The sequence below is a fragment of the Capricornis sumatraensis genome, chromosome 9 (genome assembly GCF_032405125.1).
Source record: "Capricornis sumatraensis isolate serow.1 chromosome 9, serow.2, whole genome shotgun sequence".
Classification (NCBI taxonomy): domain Eukaryota; kingdom Metazoa; phylum Chordata; class Mammalia; order Artiodactyla; family Bovidae; genus Capricornis; species Capricornis sumatraensis.
In genome coordinates this window covers 80,843,948-80,863,522 of record NC_091077.1, presented here as the reverse complement: position 1 = coordinate 80,863,522, position 19,575 = coordinate 80,843,948, and the positions used below count along the sequence as shown (strand labels likewise).

The window sequence follows — 19,575 nt, the reverse complement described above, 5'->3', positions numbered from 1 at the left end:
ATGTATATTTTTCCTGATATTATGGGTTTAAAGAATCTAGTGATCATACCCTTTTGATGCGTAAAACCATCATCTCGTCATCCTGGGATTTATCAAAATGTTTTTAAAAAGTAAAGATTTGACTTACCAAAAGACAAACACTAGTGACTAAAGAGTTAAATGTGGGTAAAGAGTCATTTTGGAAAGACAACTTGACTTTGATAAAGATTTTTATAGGATTAGTGATAATAGCAGATAGACTTGTCAATTGTTCTAATATTTCAAAATAAACAAGAAGAAAAATAAACTTTTGAAGAAAATGATTTCCAGTGATAAAACATGGTATTACCAATGAAATTTAGAATCAGAGTATTAAACTAGAATCACTTGAAGAACTTCAAGCTCACAATTGAAAATAATGTTGTTTAATCATACATTTTCACCCCTCCTAATTTACATCTTTATAACTTTTGATAGTGCTGGCCACTTCTTGAAACTCCCCTCATGCACTCTGGAATAAATGGTCCCAGTCCACTTGCTCATTTTTTAGCTATTCAATTTTTTCCTTTCTTATCTCATTGGTATTTTAAGAAAATTATCTTTGTTTTTGACCTTTTTTCTTCTCAATTCTTGAAATCTAGTCCATTCTTATGACTTTGTCATTGATGATTCCTAAAATTGTCCAATAAAAAATTTCTTTTATTCCTTTGGGAAGTATTTATTACTCTGAATTAACAGGCACAGATAGTTTCCAGTCTCTGAACTTACAGATTATTGGGGATACAGAGCAGATGGATGACAAACCATGAGCATATTAAAGTGACGTATAAAGATCTATAAAAGTACATAAGAAGCCCTTACTTCCCCTGCATGCTAAGATATTCAGGGAGGCACGGAGGAGTCATATGAAAGTGGTAGATAATGGTATTAAAGATAATTAAGATAATGAAAGCCAGGCATCTCACTGTTGGAGATGCCTGACTGGTACATATAAAAGGAGGAAGAAAGCTAAATATAATCCTCAGTCCTGAGTACATGAGTTGAAAAAAAAAAAGAAAACTTAAAGAGGTTTGGAATAACAAAGTTAGAATGTCATTGTGTCAGTGGCAAGAAATTAGCCTGGAAAGGTAAACAGGAAATAGATCATTTAATCAGAAATCAATAGACAGACATTGAGTGTGCTTGTTAACAAACAAAAATCAAAGGATTACAAAAGTACTGCATCCCAATATAACAGTTAAGGAAATAGTTCTGATCTGGATATGGAAATTCTTTAATAGCACATTTTCTTTGAAATATTTAAAATTTTAAATTAAAATATTTTTGGTTTTAAGTTAAATTAGTGAACATTCATAGAAATTCTTGCCAGGATTATGTCAGGTTTAATCCTTGTCAGGATTATGTGTATATATGTATAAATACATTTTTCATAGGATCAGTATATTTAAATCATTTATAGCTTGGTCCAGGTCTAAATGCTGCTCAGATGACTATTTGAAACTTACAATTCAGCATGTAACCAGTATTACACCTCTGCGTAAAATAAACCACATTTGTTAATCTCCACCTTTTTTCAGTTCTAGTTCTCTTTCCACTCAGCAAATTGTTTGAATTGGAGTATTATTTTTCTAAATAGTTTCTTAGGGAAAATATGACTATTCAAAATAATATCAGTTAGCCCCTTGACGTTCCTAGTTCTGCTTCTATTATAATCCCCAGTGAGTAAAATAAGCTGTAGAAATAATTTACATTTAAGAAGAAAAATTAGTTATTTTTGTATCTTTAATAAATCGATTTGGGGGAAGGGCATTAAACTTCTCGGGGATAAATAGGACAATTTTTGGCTAGATTTTGTTTCCAACAATAGCTCTTTTGTTTGCCACAAAATTGGGCAAAATGGAATCATTTTAAAACTAAGAAATTATACAGAGTGTACAGACCTATAAAGTTCACAAAATGTAAAATAGAAGTTTTATGAGGACACTTCTGATGGAGGTACTAGGTAATCATTGGTATGAACTGTGCTCGAGGTTGCCATTTTTCTGCCAAGACCTGGCCCCAGCTGACAGCCAGAAGGCTCCAGAGCTGGAATGCCTCAAGCCAAACAGCCAACAGAATGGGAACACAGCCCCACCCATCAGCAGACAGGTTGCCTAAAGTCATCCGGAGCCAACAGCCACCTCTAATGACCTCTAAACATAGCCCTTGAGACAGCCCTGCCCACCAGAGGAATAGGACCCAGTTCCACCCACCACTGGGCAGGCAACCATCCTTCCTTCCAGGAAGCCTGCACAAGCCTTTTAGACCGGCCCTATCCACCAGAGGGCAGACAACCAAAAGCAAGAGGCACTATAATCCTGCAGCCAGGGGGACCACACACAAGTTAGACCAAATGAGATGGCAAAGAGACATGTTCCAGGTGAAGGACCAAGGTAAAACCCCAGAAGAACGACTAAGGGAAGTGAAGATAGGCTATCAACCCAAAAGAGAATTCAGAGAAATGATGGTAAAGGTGATCCAGGATCTCAGAAAAAGAATGGGGCACGAATTGAGAAGATACAAGAAATTTTTAGCAAAGAACTAAAAAAATTTAAAGAACAGAGATAAACAGTAGAAAAAATGAAATGAAAAATACAGTAGAAGGAATCAGTCACAGTATAAATGATGCTGAAGAACATTCACATGAGCTAGAAGACAGAATGGTGGAAATAACTGCTGCAGAACAAAGAATGAGAGGAAATGAGGACAGTCTGAGAGACAGACCTCTGGGACAACAACAGAAAAATACACCAACACATTCATATTTTAGGAGTCTCAGAGGAGAATAGAGAGAGAAGGGGCCTGAGAAAATATTTGAAGATACAGTAGCTGAGAACTTCCCTAACATGAAAAGGGAAACAGTCACCAAAGTCCAGGATGTGTAGAGAATCCCATACAGGGTAAATCCAAGGAGAAACACAGTGAAACACAAACTGAAAAAAATTACAAAGAAAAAACATTAAAAGTAACAAGGGAAAAGCAACCCATAACATACAGGGGAACTCCCATTAAGGTTATCAGCTGATTTTTCAGTAGAAACTCTGCAGGCCATAAGGGAATGGCATGATATATTTAGAGTAATGAAAGGGAGAAATCAACCAAGACTACTCTATCCAGCAAGAGTCTCACTTAGATTAGATTGCAAAAGCAAAAACTTTACAGACAAGCAAAAGTTAAGAGCACTACCAAATCACCTTTAGAACAAATGCTAAAAGAACTTTCTCTAGGTAGAAAAGGCCACAACTAGATACAAGAAAATTACAAATGGGAAAGTTCACTGGTAAAAGCAGACATACAGTAAAGGTAGGAAATCATCCACACAAAGAAGATATCAAATCCAGCCATCATAAGAAGAAAGTAAAAATGCAGGATATTGGAAATGCATTTGAAATTAAGAGACTAGCAACTTTAAACAGTCTTGTGTATACATGAACTGCTATATCAAATCCTCATGGTAACCACAAATCAAAAATCTACAATAGATATACCCACAAAAAAAGAGGAATCTAAACACAACACTAAAGACAATCACGCAACTACCAGAGAAGAGAACGAAAGACAAAGAGAAGGGGGAAAAGACCTACAAAAACAACCCCAAACCAATTGGCAGAATGACCATAAGGACCTATACATCAGTATTACTTTAACCGTAAATGGATTAAATGCTCCACCCAAAAGACATAGACTAACTAAATGGTTACAAAAATAAGACCCATATATATGCTGTCTACAAGAGACCCACTTTAGATCGAGGGACACAGAAAGACTGAAAGTGAGGAGATGGAAAAAGATTTCTCATGCAAATGAAATTTTTTTTAAAAAGCTGGAATAGTAATGCTCGTATGAGACAAAATAAACTTTAAAATAAAAACTGTTATAAGAAGGATACTGCAAATGATCAAGGGATCAATCCAAGAAGATAATAACAATTGTAAACATATATGCACCCAACATAGTAGCACTTCAATATATATAAGGCAAATACAGTTATAAAAACAGCAACTGACAGTAACACAGTAAAAGTGGGGGACTTTCACATCCAACGTACATCAATAGACAGATCATCCAAACAAAAAATCATTAAGGAAACACAGGTCTTAAACAACATATTAGACCAGATGAACTTAAATTGATATTTATAGAGCATGCCATCCAAAAGCAGCAGAATACACATTCTTCTCAAATGCACATAGAATATTCCCAGGATAGATCACATACTGGACCATGAAGCAAGCCTCAATAAGTTTAAGAAAACTAAAATTATATCAATCATCTTTCCTGACCACAATGAAGTAAGAGTACAAATCTACAAACAAAAATTGTAAAAAAAAAAAAAAAAAAAAAAAACACACACACACAGAAGCTGAACAGTGTGCTACTAAACAATCAGTAGATGACTGAAGAAATCAAAGAGGAAATCAAAAAAATTCCCTCGAGGCAAATGAAAATACAACAATCCAAAACCTCTGGGACACAGCAAAAACAGTTCTAAGAGAAAATTATAGCAATGCAATCTTACTACAAGAAACAAGAAAAATTTCAAATAAACGACCTAACCTTATACCTAAAGCAACTAGAAAAAGGACAAACAAAACCCAAAGTTAGAGAAAAGAAACCATAAACTCAGAACAGAAAGGAATGAGATAGAGACAAAGAAATAGTACAAAATATCGATGAAACTAAAAGCTGCTTCTGTGAGAAGATAAAATTGATAAAGCTTTAGCCAGCCTCATCAAGAAAAAAAGGGAGAGGGCTCACATCAATAAAAGCAGAAATGAAAAAGTTATAATGAATACAGAAATATGAAGGATCATAAGAGACAAACAACACTATGCCAATAAACTGGGCAACCTAGAAAAAGCAGACAAATTCTTAGGTACAATCTTGCAAAACCAAATTAGGAAGAAATAGAAAATATGAATAGAACAGTCACAAGCACTGATATCGAAACTTTGGTTTAAGAACCCAAAGCCAACAAAGAACCCCAGACCAGATAGCTTCACAGGTGAATCCTATCAAACATTTAGAGAAGAGTTAATACCTATCCTTTTGAAACTGTTTCAAAAAATTACAGAGATCTGAACACTCCCAGCTCATTCTTTGAAGCCACCCTCAAACATGGTACCAAGACGATACAAAGATACTACAAAGTGACAAGCCAATGTCGTTGATAAACATAGACACAAAATCCTAAGCTAAACGCTAGCACATCAAATCCAACAATACATTAAAAGGATCATACACCAAAATCGAGTGGGATTTATCCGAGGGATACAAGGTTTTTTCCAGTATCTGCAAATCAATCAGTGAGATAACCACATTAACAAACTGAATAAAAGCCATATGATAATCTCAGTAGATGCAGAAAAAGCATCTGACAAAATCTATTAGCAGTTTATAATTAAAAAAAAAAAAACTCGTCAGAAAGTCAGCATAGAGGGAACATACCTAAACAGGGTAAAGCCATATGTGAAAAATACACACACAGCATCATACTTAACAGTGAAAAGCTGAAAGCGTTTCGTCTCAAGATCAGGAACAATACAAGGATGTCCACTGTCACTACTTTTATTCAACATAGGTCTGGAAGTCCTAGCCATGCAGTCAGAGAAGAAAATAAAGAATCCAAATTGGAAAAGAAGAAGTAAAACTGCCACTGTAGAGGAAATGATACTGTACATAGAAAATCCTGGCAATACTATCAGAAAACTACTAGAGCTCAATGAATTTGGTAAAGTTGCAGACTACAAAATTAATACACAGAAATATCGCATTTCTATACACTAACAACAAAAGATCAGAAAAAGAAGTTTAGGAAGTAGTGCCATTTACCATCACATCAAAAAGAATAAAACACCTAGGAACAAGCCTACCTAAGGAAGCAAACTGTATTCTAAAAACTTAAGACGCTAATGAAAGAAATGGAAGATGACACAAACAGATGGAAAAATATACCCATGTTCTTGGATTGAAAGAATAATGTCAAAATGACTATACTGCCCAAGGAAATCTTCAGATTCAATGTAGTCCCTATCAAATTATCAATGGCAGTTTTTATAGATCTAGAACAAAAAATCTTAAAATTTGACTGGAAATATGGAAAAATGAAAGACCCTAAATAGCCAAAGCAATTTTGAAAAAGAAAATGGAGCTGAAGGAAGGAATCAGGCTCCTTGACTTCAGACTGTACTATAAAGCTACAGTACTCAAAACAGTATAGGAGTGCCATAAACAGAAATACATTTGGATCATGGAGAGAGCAAAGGAGTTCCAGAAAAAACATCTGCTTCTGCTCAATTGACTATACTAAAGCCATTGGCTATGCTAAAGCCATTGACTGTGTGGATCACAACAAACTATGGAAAATTCTTAAAGAGATGGAAATACCAGACCACCTTATCTGTCTCCTGAGAAACCTGTGTGCAAGTCAAGAAGCAAAGTTAGGACCAAACATGGAACAACTGACTGGTTCCAAACTGGGAAAAAGAGAACAACCAACCTGTATATTGTCACCCTGCTTATTTTACTTATATACAGAGTACATCATGTGAAATGTTGGCTGGATGACTCACAAGCTGGAATCAAGATTGCCAGGAAAAATATCAGCAACCTCAGAAATGCAGATAATAACTCTCTAATGGTAGAAAGTGATGAGGAACTAAAGAGTCTCTTGGTGAGGGTGAAAGAGGATAGTGAAAAAGCTGGCTTAAAATTCAACGTTCAAAAAACTAAGATCATGCCATCTGGTCTCATCACTTCATGGCAAAAAGAAGAGGGGCAGAATGGAAGCAGTTACAGATTTTATTTTATTGGGCTTCAAAATCACTGCTGATGGTGACTGCAACCATGAAATTAAAAGACGCTTGCTCCTTGGAAAGAAAGCTATGACAAACCTAGATAGCATATTAAAAAGCAGACACAACACTTCGACGACAAATGTCCAAATAGTCAAAGCTATGGTTTTCCAGTAGTCATGTATGGATGTGAGAGTTGGACCATAAAGAAAGTGAAGTGAAAGTCACTCAATCGTGTCCGACTCTTTGTGATCCCTTGGGACTATACAGTTCATGGAATTCTCCAGGCCAGAATACTGGAGTGGGTACCCATTCCCTTCTCTAGGGGAGCTTCCCAACCCATGCATCAAGCCCAGGTCTCCCACACTGCAGGCTGATTCTTTACCAGCCGAGCCACCAGGGAAGCCCAGGAATACTGGAGTGGGGTAGCCTATCCTTTCTCCAGCAGATCTTCCTGACCCAGGAATCAAACTGGGGATCCCTGCATTACAGGCAGATTCTTTACTACCTGAGCTATCAAGAATTGGTGCTTTCAAATTGTGGTGCTAAAGAAGACTCATGAGTCCCTTGGACTGCAAGGCAGTAAAACCAGTCAATATTAAAGGAAATTAACCCTAAATAGTCACTGGAAGGACTGATGCTAAAGCTCCAATATTTTGGCCACTTGATGCAAAGAGCTGACTCATTGGAAAAGACCCTGATGCTCAGAAAGATTGAAGACAAAAGGAGAAGGGGGCAGCAGAGAATGAAATGGTTAGATAGTATCATCAACTCAATGGACATGAATTTGAGCAAACTCTGAGAGACAGTGGAGGACAGGGAAGCCTGGAGTGTTGCAGTCCTTTGGATCACAAGAGTCAGACACAACTTAGCAACTGAACAACAACAAATAGATCAATGGATGGAGAAGAGCATCTTCAATAAGAGGTTCTGGGAAAATTGAACAGATACATATAAAAGAATGAAATTAGAGCATTCTCTAACACCATGCACAAAAATAAATTCAAAAAGGATTAAAGACCTAAATGTAAAACCAGATACTATATAAAACTCTTAGAGGAAAACAAAGTCAGAACATTTTTACATAAATCACAGCAATATCTCTTGGGCTCCACCCCCTAGAGTAATGAAAATAAAAACAAAAATAAATGGGATCTAGTTAAACCTAAAAGTTATTGTACAGCAAAGGAAACCATAGACAAAACAGAAAGACAGTTTACAGAATGAGGAAAAATATTTGCAAATGATGCAACCAACAAGGGATATCTCCAGATGTCTACAAACAGCTCATGCAGCTTAAGATAAAGAAACAATAAAAATTAGATCTAAATAGACGTTTCTCCAAAGAAAACATACAGATGGCCACAAAGCACATGAACATATGCTCCACATTAGCATTTATTAGAGAAATGCAAATCAAAAATAGGTATCACCTCACATCTGTCAGAATGACCATCATCAAAGTCTACAAACAATAAATGCTGGAATGGGTGTGGAGAGAAGGGAACCCGCCTACATTGTTGATGGGAATATAAATTCATACAGTCACTATGGAGAACAGTATGCACGTTCCTTAAATGTCTGAAATAGAGCTACCATGTGATATAGCAATCCCGCTCAGGGACATGTAACTGGAGAAAACTATAATTTGAAAAGATCGTGCACCCCAGTGTTCATTGCAGTACTACTTAAGAGTAGCTAACTCCTTGGAAGGAAAGTTATGACCAACCTAGTTAGCATATGCAAAAGCAGAGACATTACTTTGCCAACAAAGGTCCGTCTAGTCAAGGCTGTGGTTTTTCCAGTGGTCATGTATGGTTGTGAGAGTTGGACTGTGAAGAAAGCTGAGTGCCGAAGAATTGATGCTTTTGAACTGTGGTGTTGGAGAAGACTCTCGAGAGTCCCTTGGACTGTAAGGAGATCCAACCAGTCCATTCTGAAGGAAATCAGCCCTGGGATTTCTTTGGAGGGAATGATGCTGAAGCTGAAATTCCAGTACTTTGGCCACCTCATGCGAAGAGTTGACTCGTTGGAAAAGACTCTGATGCTGGGAAGGATTGGGGGCAGGAGGAGAAGGGGATGACAGAGGATGAGATGGCTGGATGACATCACTGACTTGATGGACATGAGTCTGAGTGAACTCCGGGAGTTGGTGATGGACTGGGAGGCCTGACGTGCTGTGATCCATGGGGTTGCAAAGAGTCGGACACGACCGAGTGTCTGAACTGAACTGAAGACGTGGAAGCAACCTAAATGTCCACTGAGAGAGGAGTAGATAAAGAAGATGTGGTCCATATATACAATGGAATATTACTCAGCCATGAAAAAATGCCATTTGCACCAACATGGGTGGACCTAGAGATTATCATACTAAGTGAAGTAAAAGACAATTATCATTTTATATCACTTATGTGAAATCTAAAAACAATGATACAAATGAATTTATTTACAAAGAGAAACAGACTCCCAGACTTCAAATGTATGGTTCCCAAAAGGGAAAGATGTGGGGGAGAGAGAAATTAGGAGGTTGGAATTAATATATACAGACTAGTATACACAGACAGATAATCAACAAGGACCTACTGTATAGCACAGGGAACTCTACTCAATACTCTGTAATAACCTATAATAGAAAAGAATTTGAAAAGGAAGATACATGCATATGTTCAATATAACTGAATCACTATACTGTACACCTAAAACTAACACATTATTGTAAATCAAACAGAATCCAATATAAAAAAATACAACTTGAAAAAAATCTTGTGAAATACTCAAATGCATTCTATAATTGTTAAAAGTTCTTATTTTATAAATAGTTACAATACTTACTGCTTTTTATTTTACTAAATATGCTAGGCACTTGGAGGTGTCCCAGGAAGTCAGCCATTACTTCCCAGTGGAATGGACCCAACTCGACAACAAGGTGACTACTTTAAAGTAAAAGTTAAATTGATGTGCAGAATCTCAAAGGAAACCCTGTATTTATTAGGGAAGGTATTATTTGTATAGATCTTTCATAATTATATCAGTTGCATTTTTACTTGGTAACATGGCCAAGTCATTATATTTTTTGCTAACTTAATTATTTGTGATAGCACAGTGATAACACAAGGAACAGAATAATTAAATATCCAAAATGTGTTTTAACGCTTAACTCCTAAAACTTTTTATATAACTTCTAGCAAGTGAGAATCAAAGTGACTATATCACTTGTAATTTTCTCTGCCTTTTTCAGATAGAGAGGTTTGTCCACCAAAAAGATAAGCAGAAGGAAAGATGATGCTAAGCAGCAAGTGACTTACTTGATAGTTTAACAAACCCAGTAATTGGGTCCTTCCATTGACCTGTTTAGGTACCACAAACATGTATGGCTCTGTTCACTGTTCTAAAAGAAGGGGAGCAAATGTTATGACAGATGTATTATAATTCAACACAGAAGAGGAAGATTTCACTTTCAAGACAGTAATGGAGAGTGGGGGCAGGGACAGCCCTGTGTAAGAGATAGAAGACTGGCTGTGGAAGCCAAGTAGAGGTGATGTCAATAATTCAGTCCCTTAGTGATTAAGATGTAACACGAGGCAGAAAGGAGGCTATAGCTTCTGATTTAGCACCCATGCTCATTACATTGCTAATATTGTCACACTTTTTTCTCTTTTTAGGTCATCCAAATATGGGTGGGCCAATGCAGAGAATGACTCCTCCAAGAGGAATGGTGCCCTTAGGACCACAGGTAAATAATGAGTGCAGAAAGCCAGAGGCTGAGTTTTTTGCCTTCATCTTACACAAACTATATTATTTGCTGGTTTCTATTATGTGTGTGTGTGTGTGTATATATATATATATATAAGTCATATATATATGACTTAATATGGCATAGTTTTTAAGCTCTTGAGGATATGTTGTCTATGACATGTCCAAATAGATGTAACATCAAGCCATATTTCAACAGATGCTACCACATTTGCCCTTGGTACATTCTAGAAAATACATTGTGTAGAAATCCATTATAGTAATTATTACTAAAAAAGATAACTGTTACCCTTTTGTATATTGGGGAAATATGAAAAATTATAGTAATTATTATAAAAGATAACTAAGACAATTTAAAACCTAATTGAATTAAATAGAACAAGTGGCATAAAATATATTTCTGTAAGTCTTTTAAAGAATGCCACTGACCATTATCTAGTACTATATTTCGAGTATGAAAACAATAGAAAACCATTTAGAAGTAAATATTAAAATGGGTCTTGCTGAAAAAGTATAATACAGTAGTATACACTAGATGTTATTAGCCTCCTTCTCTGTCACAGTTTCCCAGGAGGATACACCAAGATTGAACCTATTCAGCTGTTGATGACTTTTTTTTTAGTATATGCTGCTCCAGGCTGTCACTTATTTTAGCTAAAACCTCTCTTTGTCTCTCTTGGGAAAACTGCCTGAGGTAGAAATTAATTTTGCAATGTTATGTTTCAAAGAAACGAATCCAGAATTCAGAATTGTACATTTCTCCCTCATTGGTCAGAGGTCAGTGTATCATACCACTGGTTAAAAGGATTATTTGCTTTTCTTATTCTCTCCAAGAACAGTCTATATATATAAAGGGATGGTTTTAGGAATTTGTTTCATGTATCTACTTTAAAAATATTATGTATTTTGTTGTGTGCCCAGAAAAGATTTTTAAGACTCTAACCACATTTACCCAGGTAAATGTGGCTTATATCTGAGAGTTCCTAATCAACATGTAGTAATACACAGTTGACCCTTGAAAATGAGGGAGTTAGGGGCACCAAACCACTGCACAGTTGAAAACCTATGTATAACTTTTGACTCCCTGAAACTTAACTAACAGCCTACTGTTAACCAGAGACCTTACTGATAACATAAACAATTAACACATATTGTATAAATATATGTATGATATACTGTATCCTTACAATAAAGTAATATAGAGAAAAGGGAATGTTATTAAGGAAATTATAAGAAAATACAATTACAGTATAGCACTATATTTATCAATAGCATAAGTTTACATCATCTAGTTTATAAGATGAATTATCTGTCAGTATCTATGTCAATATTGTCTTAAAATATATAGATACCTGCATTTGTCTAATATATATATATAGTCTTAAATGATATGAAACACTGTAGATATTACATATATTTAAAACACTAGATGTCAAAAATGAAAAGAAAAGGTGAATATATTCCTATTTATTTACAGGTATAACAGTTCATGCATTGATATGAAGCAGCAGCACTATGATAGTTTTATGGTGACCTAGTGTAATAATCAACACTTGCTTCATCATAGCCTAGCCTATACACTAATGAATGAATCATTATAACATTTTCATGGCATCTAGTATTACAGGCATATTCAGAAGACGGTATTTAAATACTGTTAATTTTTTTTTAACTGCTTACATGTGATGATAGGCTGATAACTTGGTTTCTCTAATTAAGGGGAGAGAGAGAGAGAAGCATATACTATAGAGTAATGTAGGTCTTCGAAAGCAAAATTTTAAAACAGTAAGAAAACTATGACATTCATTTTATATTAAATATCACTCTCCTTATGCCTGAGTCTAGACTTGTGTCTACATATAGTTTATGCATTCATGACATACCTTTTTCTTAATTTTCTTGTTCTTTCTAGACTATGCGTTTCATCTGCAAGTTTTTACAAATTGTTGCAAATCCACAAAAATGTTCCAATAATATATTTACTGAAAGAAATCCACTTATAAATGGACTGGCACAGTTCAATCCCATGTTGTTCAAGGATCAACTATATAAATTGTATTGGAACATGAAGCACCAATTTTTCAGAGATACCTATTATGTAAATATTTGTGAGATCGTCAAAATAAAAAAAAATTATTTAGGCTCATTTCTTTCCTATATATTTTCTTAAGATCTTATAAAACTCTAATCTAGATATTTAAATTATTTTTTACTATTTCTGCTCATGTTAGGGATGGTGATTTATGGGACCAACCATCATTAATCTGTTAATGGCAATTAGAATTTATAAGATCTGTAGAATAGTTCACTGGCTGAATATACTTTTCAGTTCAGTTGCTAAGTTGTGTCTGACTCTTTGCAACCCCATGAACCACAGCATGCCAGGCTTCCCTGTCCATCACTAACTCCCGGAGCCTACCCAAACTCGTGTCCATCGAGTCGGTGATGCCATCCAACCATCTCATCCTCTGTTGTCCCCTTCTCCTCCTGCCCTCAATCTTTCCCAGCATCAGGGTCTTTTCAAATGAGTCAGCTCTTCACATGAGGTGGCCAAAGTACTGGAGTTTCAGCTTCAACATCAGTCCTTCCAATGAACACCCAGGACTGGTCTCCTTTAGGATGGACTGGTTGGATCTCCTTGCAGTCCAAGGGACTCTCAAGAATCTTCTCCAACACCACAGTTCAAAAGCATCAATTCTTCAGTGTTCAGCTTTCTTCACAGTCCAACTCTCACATCCGTACATGACCATTGGAAAAACCATAGCCTTGACTAGACAGACCTTTGTTGGCAAAGTAATGTCTCTGCTTTTTAATATACTGTCTAGGTTGGTCATAACTTTTCTTCCAGGGAGTAAGTGTCTTTTAATTTCATGGCTGCAATCACCATCTGCAGTGATTTTGGAGCCCAGAAAAATAAAGTCAGCCACTGTTTCCACTGTGTCCCCATCTACTTGCCATGAAGTGACTGGACCAGATGCATAGTCTTTAATAAACTAAGCCAACCAGTTTTAAAGCTATATACAACTTGAAGAAATTTTTTTTCTCAAAAGATTTTCATAATAGATACATTTTGAATATATGTCAAAAGTTGATGTCTGTAATTTAGTTATTCTTCATTCAGGTCACTTACTTTTTGGCTAGCTGCTCTTTGAATTTTTGTCATTCCAGACCAATATTTTCAACAGTTTTAGAGTCTGATTTGAGTAAGTTTTTCAGTATTTGAAAGATATACTGATGCTTACCTAAGCTATTGAACATAGGAATACTTAGATCTCATTTGAAAATGCAGAAGTAAGAAAGCATTTATATTTTAAAATGTTGAGCCAAAAATTTATGTGTTTTGTGTTATGAGTAAATTACAACAGAAAGTAAGAAAACATTTCTGGTGAGTAATCTCTTCCTGAAGAGTTTTACTCAGTTTATCATATAAGCATGAATTCTTTCTTTGCATTTTCAAACCCAAAGAGAGTAGTTTATTTCCTCCATTTGGATTAATATCCCTGCTATCTATTTCTTTATAATTTGGGGAAAATAAAGTGTTCTGGTATGAATTTACCTCAGAAACCAGAAATGCCTGCAACAACTTATGTAACACTGTATTTAAGTATAAAAGGTTAAATGAAATTGTTTATACATACCATGTACTTAAATGAAAACAGGAATCATATTCATATGAGTGATACAGTAGGTTAAACGTGAAGAAAAATCACTTGAATTGAGGGATTCTTATGAGATATTTACTTATAACACCTGGTATATGTAATATATGGATTATAAACTGTGAGATCTGTAATAAAAAGTTAGCTGTGTTTCTTAAAAGAGAAAAAAAAAGACTCTCATGACAGATATTTAATAATACAGATACTACCCAAGAACAGGATGCTTCTGCTTTTTTATAGCTGAATTATAGAAGCATCTCTGGAATATTGTTTCTAGTTTTATGCACAAACAAAATACATATTTCCTTTGTATCACAGATATTATTTCCAGGTTTTTCAGCTTAATACCAATGTGGTGAAGAGGGACAATAGTTATCTATTGAAATAATTGAATTCCTAAAAGAAATATTATATAATCTGATTCTTAATGCAGCTGGAGGCAAAATGCACACCTAGAATATAGTAAATATATGATTAAAACCTACTGCATGGAGGAAGAAATAAAACTTTGCTCCAAATCCTGGTATATTTCTACCACCCCTTAATTTATTTTAAATCAAAAATCAGTGGTAATACATGATTTTTGGACTGATACCAGTATCATTTCAATAGAAAAGCAGAATTACTTATTCAATCAAGAAAAATGTCTTCCCTAATATCAGACTTGAAGTCATTTTTCTGTGTGGCTCTTGTAATAATACATTGTTAGCTTGTCTGTGTTCTTAGGCTCAGCAGATACATATGATTAACCGAAAACTTCAAGACTCTCCAACTAGTTCTAGTTCCTTTAGAAATCTGGAGGGAAAGTGAGTTATATGCAAATAGGAACATATCATGACTTCCAAGTCAAATACTTATGGTGAAGAAATGATAAGATGTTAAGAGGAAGCAAACTAATTCTGTATTTTCACATCTAAGATAGGAAGTGGAATTTAGTTCAGTATAGTAACTTTCTAGAAATTTAACTGCCCAATCACAGAAACACTCTTTGTAAACTTTCCAAGCACAGTCTGAACAGTCCTTTGTCAGGACCATTGCATTGGGAGAGAGATTAAACCAGATGGAATTGTATAGCTGCCATCAGCTTCAAATTCAGTGATTCCAAATGAGCTCTTCCCATTCTGCCTTTGTTACCCATTAGAAAGCCTGTTGTTATTCTTTCTTATCTTCCTGTTTTCTGTTTGCTTCAGATTATTTGCAAAATGAAAATATTATAAGTTTCTCAAAATACGTATTGGATAATTTCTTATGGATATCCTGTAACACTTATGAACTGTGATACATGAGCATTGGACCTACACAGATAAGTAGAACAGATTCTACCTCAGGTACTTATTGTTTAGCATGAGATGCAGATACATAAAGAAAAACTATTAAACAGTAGGAAAAAAGTCAAAAAAATAAATATGCATTCTCTGGCAGGGAGTCACTACGTCAAAAGCATGTAATTTTGTTAGGATTGAGGGCCCAAGGGAAAATGAGAAGACTCATTTAAGTTGGTCCCTTATCAACAGTGTAAGAGTTAGCAACTACAGTTTTTGCGCACCAGGTATCTTGCCTTTAATGCATCAAGCACTGTAATAGGTGTTTTGTATGATTTCATTTTTCCTCCAATAAGCTTGTAAGAGAGATGATATTATCACTTTGTAGATAGGAAAGTTAAGGTTGAATGGATCATTGGGTGAATCTTACCAGTTAACACACGTATAGAAAGGGGAGCAGAGGAAATGGGGTAGGGGAAACAGATTTCCAAACCACTATCTATGTCCAGAGCTATGAGCAAAGTAAATGTATCCCTTGATAAAATAAAACACAGACCTTCTAGGATCAAAAATGAGGGGCAGTTTGAGAATTTCTGTTATAGTCTATCAATTAAATTTTGTTCCCAGACTCGAATTTTCTTCTCAGAGACTCCTTGCTAGTACTGCTGCTGCCATCCCCGTGTATGATCCAGAGGTTAAGAGAAATAGCTCTCTCTGCTATGGATAGATACCATTCTCCTATTCCATAGCACCTCATTTGAGACATTTAAATACGATTTCTTAATAATGAGAACAACATGTAACTAGGTAGGTTTATTTACAAACTGGCTTACTCCCTGGAGTTAACAGACCTCCTCTCATTGAATAGTTCCTTGTCATCTTAGCATCTACTACACAGAAGGCCATAGCAGATGAGTTATCATGAGTGTAAAAATCCACTGCATGTTTCTAAACCACAAGAAATTCAGAAATCTGAAGGGTAGAGGTGGGGGTAAGGGAAGAAAGTAAATATGATAGGAAATGAGGGCAGCTAAGCCTGGTCTGTGAATAACATCATGGGGCCATGCTGAAGGATAGACTTCATTTGATAGACAGGGTGGGTCATCGTGGCTTTTAAGCGACAACAAGAGGACTGAGTTTAAGAAGCACAGTTCTGGAGGCAGTATGGAGGATAGACTGGGAGGGGGAGAGGCTTAGTCAGAGAGACCAACTAAGAGAGGACAGAAGTGTCAGTAAATGACAAAGATGAGTGATACAAAGGGAGCAGTGTTTCAAGAGCTATTTCACAGGTAGAATCAATAGACCTTGGTAACTCGGATACGGAAATTGAAATAAAAGGAAGAATCATCAAGGAGCTCCCAGAGGTTCTTAGCCTAGACTACTTATAGAAGGTGATGCCACAGAACTGACTGAGGAAGGCAAAATAAAGAACGCAGCTGTGAGAAGATAAAATGGAGGTGACATTTAGGTATGTTGAGTGTGAAATGGTATCCAGATAGAAACAACCAGTATGAAGTTCAACATGTGAGTTGTCTAAGAGCTTAGGGGAGACATCGTGACAAAGTAGATTTGAGATTCCTAACATAGGAATAATTGTTGAACTAGTGGTAGTGGATAAGTTTACCCATAAATGCATATTTCTTTATAAGGATGCTGTGGCTAGAACTTGGAGAAAAAAAAAATATTTAAAGAGTTGGCCAAATAAAAGGAATCAGCAAAGGAAGCTGAAGAATGGTCAGAAAAGTTGAGGAATAGTAATGTCAGAAAGCCAAGCATGAAGTATACTAGTTGATAGTTCAAAATATATTAATATGATCAGATTAAAAATCTTTAGCCCTTATGGAAATTAATCTGATATATACATTAAGTGTTTTTATTTTTTGAACGCACATAACATTCAAATATTGACAGAAGTCTGTCAAGTCATAACTCACATGTGCATATTTTAAGTATACTTTAGTGTTCGTATATTTTTGTGGATTTGTATACTAGTACATTTGTTTCTGGAATATATTATTTTGCAGACAGAAGTTTGCATTCAATTTGCTTATATTAGATTCACCTGTTTGTTTTTAGACTACATAATTGTTCTGATTCTGACAATTTCAAACATGTTGACTTAGTCTTTTCTTTAAAAACAGAGTTTGGGGTTTATGAAATGTCTTGCTTGAAAAAGTTCACTGTTGTACAGATATCAAGAAATTAAGATAATTGAATATTACAATTGTAACTATACCTTAATCATTTAACATGCTCCAATGATCATACATATTCATGTAGTTTTTAAAAGACACAAACCAATGTAACTGCTAAATAGAAGCAAAAATACAAGAGTGGACCCTTCAGAGAATGAATTGCACAGGCCTTATCCAACCAGGAGTTATGTAGGGAAATCATTAACCTGCTCTCCTTTCTTTCCCCCCTCCTCTTTGGTTTTGTTTTTTTGTTTTGTGGTAGTCTGACCCTTGGTTATCATTACAGAACTATGGAGGTGCAATGAGACCCCCACTGAATGCTTTAGGTGGCCCCGGAATGCCTGGAATGAACATGTAAGCAAAATGCTATATTGTCCTGTAAAGTGTTCTATTATCTGTCTTCTAAAGTCACACCAATTTGTAACACAATTTAAGCTAAATTTCTTTGTAATGTAAAATGAAACGACAGTATAAATGAACTAAACGTGAACTGTAGTGTTTGCTTCGTTTTCACAACATATTCTCTGTTTTTCTGCCTTCCTTTGCAACCTTTTTTTCCATTTCAAAGCCAACTTCTAGCCTGATTTTCATGTTCTATTTATCATAAAAATGAATCTCTTGTAAATAAGCTCATAGTATTCATGCAGTCCATACAAAAATATAAAGAGATGACACTAGGACCATGACTTAACTCTCCAGAAGTAGACAATTGAATAGTGTTCCTTGTAACAGATATAGCATGATTCCTATGAGTTTTAAACTTTAAGAAATATATATACCTATATATGTCCTTCCTAAAGATATATGTATATTTGCTTTGTTGGGACCACTGTTAACCCAGGAAGAAGTTTCTAGTAGTTTCTTCTTTATTAAAGAACTTTCCATAGTATAATTTCTTTTGAAAATTCAAAATATACTTAGATAGGGAGTAAACTAATAGACTTTTTTTGTTTTTGTTTTTTACTATAAAGGCCTTTCAAAACCAAAGAGAGCAGTTGCTTCTGTCAGTCAATAGAATCCAATTTGTTAAGGAATTTTCTTTTTCATTATCTTACTTGCCCTCAAAGTTCCATATACACCCAGAGCTTGTTAATGGCCTTCATTAATTCATTAGGTCAGTTCCATGATGTAGCCTAAATAAAATTTATGAGAAATAATGAAAGAGCTCTGTATATGGCTTGGGTAGTCTCATCTATTTCCACATTCCCCATTTGTCCATGTTTTGGTTACTTATCTATCAAACTAAATGACTCTGCCATCCTTTAATGGCATTGAAAATATACTGAGGTAAGCTTTGTTTGATGTCCATAGGGATTTGTTTAAGTTTCTGGAACCATTTTCATGGAAAGCAGTTTTGCCTAAAATAGAAAATAGGTTAATAGGTGGATACCAACCAGGCTCAAAACTGACAGAACAAGGGGGAAAAAAGTAGGTCAAATTTTCCTATCCCATCTTTTTACTTTTAAAGTAAAAATGGATAGACATGAAGTCTTTTCTTAAATTCCTCAAAGGTTTAGCCTTATTAATGATTGCTATGAAAAGGAGTGATATTTTGTGCTTATATCAAAAGTTGAAACTCTCAATAATAGGATTTAGATATATATAAAATTTACCTACCTAAGATTCTGACTTTAAAATGAAATAGCTTTTAAAGGATAATTTGAATTCTATGTATATATGTTAAGGAGTATACATTTTGAATGCTGTGATCAACCCTGAATTCTCATTAAATATTAAGAATGTATCTAATATCATTTGGTATATTACTCATCATGATAATTAGTGATGTGGTCGACTTTAGATCAACTTGGTTTTGCTAGTATAAGAAAAGTCATTTTCATGTGACCACTGGAAATCAGATAACTGCTTAAAATTGTCTAATTTCTTTCTCACA

General features: G+C 35.2%; 1 protein-coding gene across 22 annotated transcripts in view; it reads left to right on the top strand.

Moving 5' to 3' along the window:
• Positions 1–19,575, top strand: part of SSBP2 (single stranded DNA binding protein 2) — a 305,690-nt gene that overhangs the window by 240,392 nt on the left and 45,723 nt on the right. For 13 of the 22 annotated variants that reach the window (XM_068980373.1, XM_068980366.1, XM_068980367.1 and 10 more), the window contains 3 exons: positions 9,672–9,738; positions 10,475–10,545; positions 17,968–18,035. In XM_068980373.1, the coding sequence (XP_068836474.1) occupies positions 9,672–9,738; positions 10,475–10,545; positions 17,968–18,035 (206 nt within the window). Of the gene's footprint in view, positions 1–9,671; positions 9,739–10,474; positions 10,546–17,943; positions 18,036–19,575 lie in introns of all 22 variants that reach the window. The other 9 variants (XM_068980365.1, XM_068980358.1, XM_068980356.1 and 6 more) reach the window with 4 other exon arrangements.